Raw genomic sequence first — 11567 nt, forward strand, 5'->3', positions numbered from 1 at the left:
TACCTTTATATATTGATACAGATGCTGAAAACGGGGCAGACAACATAACTTCCGCCGGCAACCGCGAATACCAGTTCCCCATTCGCTATGCCTATGACTATCTGTATGGCGGAGTCAAATACTTAAAGCGGCCTCATCTACAGCTCAATGGTTATCTCCATTCTCAGGAATTCCTGAAGCTATCCGTGGCCAAGGCAAATGGGGGAAGAAGAGCCATTGAACCAGACGGCCATGCGATCGATATCCACCCATTGGCCGCGGGGCTTCCCTGGCCCTGCGGAATCCTCTCATGTCGCCAAAGTAAGCATTGGCAGCTGTGTCTAAACACAACCCGTGCATTTTTGAAAGAATTCGCTGCCAGTGATTCGGCAGGAGTGATTTCCAAATCTGGGCATTCGATTGCTGAGATATCGCAGAAGGAGCTCGACTTGAATGTTGAAGAGGGGTGGGCTAAGTTTCCGATTTACTTATTTCCAGAGGGCGACGAGCAGCGCACAAAACTCTTAGCCGCTGTAAATGTCTTTATCTTCATATTTGATGGTATGTCTAGGTTACTCTTATGTGGACTTACTTGAAGATCATATGTGTTGATGAGTACGGGTTAGACTTCTGGGAGATGCATGACATCACCACGGTTCGTGGCCAAGGTCTTCGGGATATTGCTTATACAACGAGCTAACAACGCACCAGTTCTCGCGTGTACAGGAAGTTTTCATTGAGCGTATGCAACCTAGTGGGAGCCACACATATGGTCCTGAATCGGCCCTCCAATCTCTCATTGACGATACGATCGCCCAGATCCTCGAGCTTGACCAGGAAAATGGTAACGACTCAGGCAGAACTATGATTGAGATGATGATTCGATTCTTCAGTCGACCTCCTCCGCCAGAGAAATATGACTGCATGGAGGACTTTTTATTGTATCGGCATGAGGACGCGGCGGTTCCGTAAGACAACCCTTTCCCATTTTTACCATCTTTTTTTAGTAAATTGTTTTCATTTTATATTAGACCGGACTAAATGAAGACGTCTGTTAGGTACGTCCTGGGATGCACCAAATTCTCTCTCAATTCCTCCGTCGACCTTGAAAGTCCCCGTCTCGCGAAGTACATCCGCTTGCTCAAAGATCACGTCTCTGTCGCCAATGACCTGGGCTCATGGGAAAAGGAAAAAAAGGCTTATGACACCGGCAAGGTCTTATACCTGATCAACGCGGTCGACGTGGTAAAGCGGCTCTTCAGTCTCGATACATTCGATGCCGCCGTCGCTGTGACCCAAGGGTTACAGTTCCAGATCGAGTGCGAGATTGAGGCGGAGCTACAGCAACTGATCGACATGGATATTCTGACCACAGATGAATGGCAATTCATCAATGCAACGCTGCACGTAATGTCTGGAAATGTCTTAGTTTCTACCATAATGTCTCGATATGGGGGGGAGCGCTGCAGGCTTCCATTGATGAGTTCTGGTATTAGAAATATCGTAACGAAAGCCATCAAGGTTGTCTACTCGATCTTAGGCATGGTCAAGCTGGGCCGCAACGCTGCTTCGCAGAAAACAGCTGAAACTATCGGCCGGCACGGGCACAGCTGTTAGAGAGGACTTCACACAATAAGAGGCGCGGACAGTATGGATGACTGAGCAAATATCGGGAAGAAGATTCCCTGTGAATAGGGCGACGAAAGACTTGGTCACAACACCAAGGACGACACGGGATGGCTCCGGACAGACAGGTTCGGACAGACATATTGCAGGGATTATCTGTCTTGAGAGGTGGGATCCTTTTAACATAATAGCATCCTCCCGGTTCTGACGCTTACCTCCGAAATGTCTCGGAGGTCTGCTTTAGCTGGCACGTAACGGGTTGCCCTCCCTTCAGAAGAGTTCGTCCCGAACTCCTAGGCCGCTGTCCCGAAAGATCGGTCGTAGTCCGCCAAGAACGCCTTGTCCATAAAATCACTTCGGGACACCCAAGAATTTTCCTCGTCCCTATGACCTTTCCATTTCACCAAATACCTGCGGCGACTTCGCGATCCACGATAATCAAGGATTCGCTCCACATCGTAGATTCTGCCATAAAAGGATGATCCTCGGGCTCAACTGGCGCTTGACTTCAATTCCGGAAGAGTTCTAAGCTACTGATTGGCAAGACGTCATGGATCCTGACGGTTAACGGTAGGCGAAGTCGATAGGCTAGTTGATGGCCCCCAACGACCTGTTTAATTTGGTAGGGTCCGACAAACTTGGCCGTTAACTTCTTAGTCGGGCGCCTCAACGGAAGGTTTTTCGTGGAGATAAGGACCCAATTACCCTCCTTAAAGGACATTAGCTCTCGATCCTTATTATAGTATCGTGCTAGTCGCTCTTAGGCTCTTGTGATAAGGAGCGCCGTGCGCGCGTGAAGTTCTCTGAGACCCCGGACTCGGTCTATCGCCCGGGTGCTGAAGGTTTCGAGCTATCCCTTGATATGCCCCTTGGACCGTGGCTGATAACCTATTAAGACTTCCGCCGGAGCCCTTTTTATAGTGTTATAATATAAGGTATTATAGGTGAACTCCGCCAACGGCAGCTTATCTATCTAGTCTAACTATTCTTTGTTGCAGAAGGTCCGCAAATACTGTTCGATCGTCTAGTTAATCCGCTTAGTTTGGCCATTAGTCTAAGGATGGAAGGCCGTGCTAAGGCGTCGCTTGCATTAAAGTAGGTGGTAGAACGTAGCCTAGAAGTGACCCGTAAATAGGCTCCCTCGATCGCTAACGATGCTATCAGGCATCCTATAATGCTTGAGAATCTCTCTTAAGAACACGCTTGCTAGGCCATCGCTAGAGATACGTAATAACACCGGGATATAGCGCGCGTATCGGGTCAATCGGTCTACCACGACTAGGATACTAGAGTAGGTCTTCTTCTCGCAATAAACTAGCGGAAGGTCCGTGATGAAATCCATCGAAATTTCTTGCCACGGGCGGCTTGGCGCTGGCAGTGGCGCTAGCAACCCGTAAGGTTTGTGATGCCTCGGCTTCGTAAGTTAGCAATCTCGGCAGGTAGAGACATAGCGACGCACATCTCGGCGCAATCCGGGCTAGTAGTACTGTGCCTAGATCCGCTTATAACTCTTGGTTCCGCCTTAATGGCCGGCAACCTCATCGTCGTGAAACAGCATCAAGATCTCGTTTCTCAAGCCCGCAGGCACGAAGATCTTTTCGCGGCGACACAGAAGCCCCTCATCGTTGGTACTCCAGGCCTCTGATGAGAGCTCACCGGCGGTAGAGCACAGATGATGCTAGGAACGCCAATCCGCTTACTGCTCCAAGCCACGGCATCCCCTGATTTGACGTCGGCTGCTCTGGCTGAGGCTGGTTAGAGTGCCGGTCAAAACGACGGAAACACTGTGTCTTCCTCCATATCGCCATAACCATAATCACGGTAGCCAAGTGAGACACCATTGGAGCAGCCCACCAGTATTCGACGCCAGATAGCCTGAATTGCCAGACGGTCGCCCCAATAAAGGGAAGGTGGAAGACTAATGCTAGTCCAAAAATGTTGATTCTCGCCCGATTAACGGCGTGAGAAAAATAGGCGTCAATCAAGGGATCGACAACTTGAATCAGCTATAAACCAATGAGTATATTGGGGAGATAACTAGGCGGGCCTAAATAAGGAGTACCTCGATGATGTCGACGCATAACATGGTAACCCCTTTCCAGGCTGTGAAGAAGGGGTAGGCAAGGACGCTTGGCACGAGTGCATTTCTCGCACTGCCGAATAGAGCGGCGAATACCAGTCCGGTACCCGAGAGGAGACAGGCCGTGGAAATCAACGCCCAAGTTCGCCTACGCGAAGCTACTCGTGGCTTGACTCTGATCATCTAGTATAGATAAAGCGCCAGAAAGACCGCGGTCACGGCAAACACGACACAGGCCTCGGTGATCTCCTTGATGGTAATCTCATCCTGCATGTCGAAATGCGGCAACCTTGAACGGTGGAGAGAGCGGAATTCGGACTTAGAGTAATGAGAAGGCATATAAACACTGGACTTGCCCCGAACGAGAGGTGATTTATAAAATATGCTGACACCCTCACCGGAGGTGGGGAGGGTGTAATACAGTCCGAAGGATGTATCTCTAGGGCATGATATTTTATATCAAAAAGTGTAGTTTTGCAGTGGTGCTCCGCGAAGCGATGCGTGTAATACCGTCATCACGAAAAGATAGGTTAGAATAGTGGCTAGTCAATTTGCTGTTATTTGCGCCGGTCCTACTCGCGGACTTTTATCAAAACACCTACTGCTCTGTTAGGATTTGTAGAGCCTTAAGCGTGAATAAATAACATAATGGAACTCCACTTACTATTAGGTAGCTTTTTATAGTAGAGAGACGCCCGTTTAAATAGGGTATCGATCATTAACCTATCTAACATCTTAACCCGGGAGACCGCAATATAGCTAAGCCCTATCTAGAAGTCCCGTTTAGATAGATCCGTTACTATCTTATCTACCGTGATGCTCTATGACTTATAAATAGTAATAGCATATAACGCTATAAGGGGGAACTGCGTTTGTGTATAAGCGGACGTCCTAAGAAAGAAGTCTCGCTTTACCGGCAGTATAGGTACTACCTTACGCCTATTATCCGCGGTTAGATATAATAGGCCGGTATACTTATCTATTACTATTATAATAATATATAGCGGGTTACGGTGCGTATTAGTGCTAGGGGCCTAACCGATATTATATACTATGCCTTAGGCTCTATTAACTAGGCTAGTAGGATGCTAGATGTTCTGCGTTAGTATAAGACGAGCACTAATATATATAGGAAACTAGCTAGCTAGGTTGCTAGCTTATTTAGACGTTGCCTTATTAGCACCGTTACTAATGTTCTTCGCTATAACTTAGATTGCTAGTCGCTTAAGACGAACGAGATGCTTATAGTTATACTCGTTAACACTAGCTTTCTTACTATAGATACGAAGGGCAGTAGCAAACGTATCTACCTCGCGCTAGCTTAGCTTAGCCTATACACGCTAGCTTAGGAGTTTCTATAACTTAATAGATAGCTTTAGACGACGTAATTCTTTAAGCGTAAGACGAAAGCCGGCTTAGTTATCGCCCTATTACCGCTAGACCTTTTTTAGGAAGACAGTATAGCTAAACGCCCTATATATCGTCTAGCTAGAGACCTCTTATAGGTCTTTAAGCGGCCTATTAAAGTAGAGGGGTTTATTCGCAATCGGCGGGAGCTAGAAGAAGTCACTAACGAGGATAATGCTTATACCGCTAAAGAATTCGGCTGCTTTAATAGGATAGACTTAGCGGAGGCGTTTATCGATCTACGAAAGTTAACGAAGGCCTAGTATACTTTTCTTATTAATTATAATATACCTAACGTCCCGTAGCTTCTTCTAAAGAGCATTAATATCTACTAGGGAGAGCTCTCTAAAAGCCCTATCTATAGGTAGCCGGAGTAGGGAGTGTAATATTATCCCTATAACCTGGTTGCTTATAACGCCCGTGGGTATAGCTCTCTATATTAGACTAGGCCGGTTACTAGCGAGCCTTTAAAGGTACGAAGATAAGACTTTAATTAGATAGGACTTGCCTATCCCGCTACCACCGTCTATATAGAGTAGAATCTACTCCTCGCTGCCATATTAGAAATATCTAACGATTATATCGTATACTATCCGCTACTCTAGGTTAAGCGTATCGTAGACCTTTAAAGGTAGGTCTTTAATATCTATATAGAGAGGATTCTACGTAATACGCTAGCGCTAATAATTACCCTAAACGATTACTAGATTAGCGTAGCGGCCGACGTAGGGTATCTAATCGTATTAGATATCGATATCCCGTCTACTAAGGAGATCTACTATCTCTTAGCTTAATAGGTAGTCGGGAAGCTAGCGGGCAAGCTTAAGCTAATCCTCCTCGAGAAGGTTAGGCTCGTAAAATTCTTCCTCGAACTTACCTAGATCTAGCCGACGTTCTTTAGCGTTAGGTATACTATAGTAATTATTAGGATGCTAGTAGTTCGTATAATAGAATTCGGCGGTAGATACGTATAAGTTAAACTCGATACCGTTAATCTTACGTAGTTTATTAGGATCGCGATATAAATAAGTAAGTATTAGCTTTACCCGATAAAAGTTATTATATTAGTAATACTATAGGTTCGACTTATACCGCGGAAAGTAGTATAGTACTCGAGGCTTAGCTTAATAACTCTAACGTGCTTACTTTCTCCTATCCCTCTTACTTATATTCTAGTTAGCTAGGAAGTTAAGGTAGGTAAGTTCTTTAGAAAGGGAAGGGTAGGAAAGATACTTCTTATATATCCTAATAACCTTAGCGTCGTTATTATAATTACCCTAGAGGCAAAGCGACCGGCCCTATTGCTCGTAGGGACGGCAATCGACGGCTCTTATAACGCGGGTACCCTCCTAGAGCTCGTAGTTAAGCAATATATAGTAGATCTCTTGCCCTAAGAAGTCCCTCTTAGCGAGCAGCTTATTTATTAGCCGCGATATAAAGGAAAGAAGTAGGTTCTAATAGGAGACGTAGGGTAAGATTTACCGCCCTAAGCTCGTATAACTATTAGTCCGCTTCTCTATCTTACTATAATACTTAGCTGCGTAATTAATAACGGCTTAAAGGCTAGTATAAGGGGAGATATCGATGTTAGCTAACTAGCTAAGACTAAGACACCGGTTATAGTAGTTTATAAGGCTATTATTCCTAGCCGCCTTAAAGGAGAAATAGGACTGTCCTTAGCGTCGAACTACGTTAGCCGTATCTCTCGTATCCTAGGGGAAGAAAAAGCAGTAAGAAATCTCGTCTAAACCCTTCTTCTTTCGTAGGCAGTATATCTTACTATAATAGTAGCGTTAGTAGCGGTTTAGAATCTATAAGAGCTATTAGAACGTTAAGGGATACTATAGCGGATTTATAGCTAAGGGATTACCCTCTCCTTACTATTAGACTTAGGCTAGCTTAGGATTAAAGGCTATAACGTAGAAACTCTAAATACGGGCGAACTCCTAGCGTATATACTCCTTTTCTAAGTTAATACTAGGCGTACTATCTATCTAGAATAGGCCGTAGTAATAGCTACTTCTACGACCCTACTACTTATACCTATTCTAAAAATTAGTAATATTAAATTTCTACTTAAGAACGATATCTCTAAATAAGCTAAACCGCCTATAGAAGTGCCACGCTATAATATATAGGTTGTCCCTAAGAAGTTTACTAGATATCCCTATTCGCTCTTACTTAGACACCTCCTACTAGTCTTAAAACTAAGGTAAATATTAATAGAGGCTCCTCTAGTATAAGTCTGCCGGGCTAAATATAATAAAAGCACTAGGGCAGCTAAGGTTATAGGCATAAGACTCGAGCTCTCGGCGCTTTCGGTACTAATATAGTTATATCCCGCGTAGCTATACTATCTAGCGGTTAATCGAGTTAAGCAACTACTAAGCTTCTATAGATTTAGGGTTCTAGAAAGCCTCTAGTAGATTATCTCGCGTTATTAGACCCTATATTTATTAGTGTTGCTTAACGAAGTAGCTGCTTTTCGCTCGTGCCTATACTCGTATTAGCGTATTAAAAACTATAAACCGGAAAGTAGGATAGCGGGCAAATCTACTATTATACTATCGAAGGGCGTGCTATATATAGTCCGTATACTTAATAGGCCGTAACCTTAGCTCGATAAAATTAGCTTAACTACAAGGAAATAGTATTAGAAAGGCTAGGGATAGGAGTGCCTATAACTAGTTAAATTCGTTTATCGGTATCCTCTAAATATTTAGTATTTTAAGCTAATATTATATCGATTATCGTATAGGAAGCGGTTCGTCGCGCTCTTCGCTAAGAACTACGAATATAATACTTCTATCTCTATATCCTCTAGTAGTATATCTAGTACTATAGACTAATTAACCTTATCTAGCTTAATATCGTTAGTCTTAACGTTACCTAAATTAGCTAAAAGAGGATCGGTAACTTCTATAGTAGTAACCTAATTAAGTATATCGCTATCTTCTAGTAGCACTAATATCCGGTTCTAGTAGATAGTAATATCTCGGTAGCCCGGGTGGTTATTTAATAGGAAGTCTAGCTGCTACTAAAGGTAACGACGGTGTACGCGGAACTAGCGTCTAAATTAGCAGTTAAGGTAGATATATTTACCTATATTTAGAGGACGTAGTAGGATAATATCTAATTTAGGGGGTAATAGGGGAAGTTAGCGATATACTTTACTAATATTGCGTAGAAAGTATATAATATAGCTACGATATTTATATTGCTGCCCTTAAACCTATATAACGTTTATAAATATATAGACTAGAGTAATTAGTATCTCTTCTACTTTCGTTAATTAGGGGAGGAACGTAGGGATTAAGCTAAAATCTAACTAATTTTCGGCTAAAAAGAACTAAGGCTTATCTTCCTTTTTATTCTTATCCTTAGCGATATAACGCTTATAAATATAATCTTTTAATCCTATATTAAACTATATCTCCTAATAGCGAGTATAGTATTCTATTCGGTCGTTTTCTAGTTCCGTTTAGTATTTCTCTAGGAGCTCCTTATCTCTATTAGACAACGGGCAATACGATAGATCACCTATCTAGTTAGGGTCCGGAAGCTCGAAATCTTAACGTTCTATAATAGGATATATAATAGCCGCCTACCGCAGCGGCATAAGTTAGAGAGAGTGTCTTCCTCGGGCTAGTCTTAGCTAAATAGGATTTAATACCGGAGATTCGATCGGCGTTTTAAGTTATACGCATTTATAAGAAGCAATCGAGGGACCTAGTAGGGAAGTAATCGGCGCCGGCGCGTCTACTCCTATTAACGTAGCAATTAGTATTCCTAGTAGAATAGGCTCTTATAAGACAATTAGTATACCTAGTTATAAGTATAATAATAGTAAACCTTATCGACGTATTAGGGATAACTTAGCTTATTCTACCGTACGCTTAGAGGCGAGTGCGGCTTACCGATTCCTATAGTTAAGATAGTTAGCCGTAAGTCTTCCCCGTATTATAAAAGACTTAATCTTCGAAATAAATTAATCTACTAGCTTCTCCTACTTATACTCCCTATAAATATTCGTTAAAGGGATAGAATTAGCTATAAGTAGTTACGTTAGATTAAAGGGATTGTTTAAAGAGGAAGGATAAGGAGGGAAGGGACTACGCGTTAGTAGTATAGGTCGTTGGTAGGCTAATACTAAAGACCGCCCCCTAGCTTTAAGGCTTATACTAGACAGGGATGCCGTCTAATCTACGTCGAGTAGAGACTCCGGTGGCTAATAGGAGCGGAGCTTTAAGTTTTAAGTTATCGTCGTAATAGAAGTCCTTCGGACTAAATAAGGATGCGGGGATAACCACAGCCCGCTAGAGGAGCTCTTTAGAGATTAATAATTGCATTACTAGCCCCCGTTCTTTACTCTCTATTTCGTTGTAATTGTGCTCCTTATATACTGTCGATTAAGGGACGTCGTATGCGGCCGCAGCCTTGCGGGTACTTTCGAATTAGCCCTGCTAATAGGCCCTAACGGCGAGCAGGACCCGTTCTTCGCGTGGAACCGATTAGTCTGCCGTCGCCGTTATGCTCGGTTTATCTTACTATAAGTATAGGTCGCGGCGGTAGGGAGTTTTTCTAACCGAGTAGGGGGTCTAACCGGGAAGGGGGTAGATTACGTTATCCTAGGCCCCTAGCGTATAATTTAATAATAATAAATTATATTATATAGCTAAGTAATAAACACTAACGTTTAACTACCTATACTACGCCCTACTTTATTATTACTCGTAGAACTCGCACTACCTTTATAGGGCGTAGCACGGGTAGTGCTTACTTAGCTAGGTACGTCGCTAATTAAGCTATAAATATACGTAAATCCCTTTTCCCCTATCGCTATAGATTCTAAACTATAAGGGTATATTATAGGATAATATTAAAGGTTTTATTATTATTAATTATAAAAGTAGGAGCCGTAAGAAGCTTAGTATAGAGACTACCGGTAGTTATTGCGGATATAACTAACCCTATTAACTATAGGGTAGCTAGAGCGAGTGCTAGGTAATACTTCGGCTATAGGTAGTAGAGGCGAAAATTTAGCACGGAATCTAAGGCCCTATCGTTCTATCTTAAGTAATCGATAGTTATAAAGAGCATTTTATTATTATAACTAAAGGAGGATTTAAGATTAAATATATAAAGAATAAGGTTATAAATAGCGTTAGACTATAATACTATTAAACGCGGGGTCTAGCTATAAGCTAGTGCCTATACGTAGTATTATAAACCCTAAAAAGTAAAAGACTAGTCGCTCGTAGACGCTACTAGCGTCTATTATATAGCTTACCGCTTAGCACCTAGGCTTACTATTTCCTTTTCTCCTTTCCCTTTAAATAGATACTTAAAAGAGTATCTATAATCGCCTATAACCCTAAGGCTAATACGCGATACTTACCTAGAGCTTTATCGCTACCTACTTAATATATAAATATATATATATTTAGTAGGTATTAGGCTTTATAAGATAAGTGCTTATATTAGACTTATTCTTTTATTTTATAAGGCAGCCGCCTTACTTCTTAAGCTCTTAAGCTCGTTCCGAAAAGGTATTAGCGGGCCCTATAAGGGACTAGTCTCCTATCTAGAATCGACCTATACTTTAATTTGATAATCGGTTAGGACCGTATAACTAATCCCGATCCCGACGTAATTCCCTTATAGGGACCGGTCTCCTATTACTAGCGACCGGCGACAGTTATCCGGTATAGTGCTAGTAACTATAGTAAACCGAGTTTTAAGGTACTAGTAATAATATCGTAGGCCGAGACTAGGATAATAGTAATAGTACTAGGGCGCTTACTAGTCGCTTAAAGATACCGGTAACCGCTAGGCTAAAGTTACTAGGACCCTTAAGGTGCCTATAACTACTATACTCTCGCTGCTAGTAGCGAGGAGCGCGCCTATATTTAGTTACTAGCAGCCGACTAGGTGACTGTTAGACCTAAGCGCTAAGGGTATTACGCGCGCTATTACGTATTATTAGTACTTTTATCCTTTACGCGATAAAGCCTTATAAGAGACCGGTCCCCTATAGGGCCCGCTAATACCTTTTTAGAACGAGCTTAAGAGTATAAGAAGGCGGCTAGCTTATAAAATAAAGGAATAAGCCTAATATAAGTACTTATCTTATACGCCTAACACCTACTTAATATATACGCGGTAGGTAGCGATAAAGCTATAGGTAGGTATCGTATAATAGCCTTAGGGTTATAGGCTATTATAGATACCCTTTTAGGTGTCTTTTTAAAGGGAAAGGAGGAAAGAGAAAAGTATAAGCGTAGGTGCTAAGTAGTAAGCTATATAGGCAATTAGGAGACTATTTTATAGGCGTTAGTAGCGGCTATATATAACTATTTTTTTGCTTTTTAGGGTTAAAGGTACTGCGTATAGGTACTAGCTATAGCTAGACCCCGCGTTTAATAGTATTATAGTCTAACGCTATTTATAACCTTATTTCTTTATATATTTAATC

At 42.4% G+C, this 11567-nt stretch overlaps 1 protein-coding gene across 1 annotated transcript; it reads left to right on the forward strand.

Moving 5' to 3' along the window:
- Window positions 1–231: 231 nt before the first annotated feature.
- On the forward strand, window positions 232–1475 carry HRG_09412 (putative Aristolochene synthase; the record flags this gene model as incomplete). Its single annotated transcript, XM_044867883.1, has 6 exons — window positions 232–300; window positions 417–540; window positions 606–634; window positions 706–947; window positions 1038–1386; window positions 1449–1475. The coding sequence occupies 6 exons, from the start codon at window positions 232–234 to the stop codon at window positions 1473–1475; spliced, it is 840 nt and encodes a 279-aa protein (XP_044717143.1).
- Between the last annotated feature and the right edge of the window lie 10092 nt (window positions 1476–11567).

This window comes from Hirsutella rhossiliensis (genome assembly GCF_020360975.1).
Source record: "Hirsutella rhossiliensis strain HR02 chromosome Unknown scaffold00012, whole genome shotgun sequence".
Lineage (NCBI taxonomy): Eukaryota > Fungi > Ascomycota > Sordariomycetes > Hypocreales > Ophiocordycipitaceae > Hirsutella > Hirsutella rhossiliensis.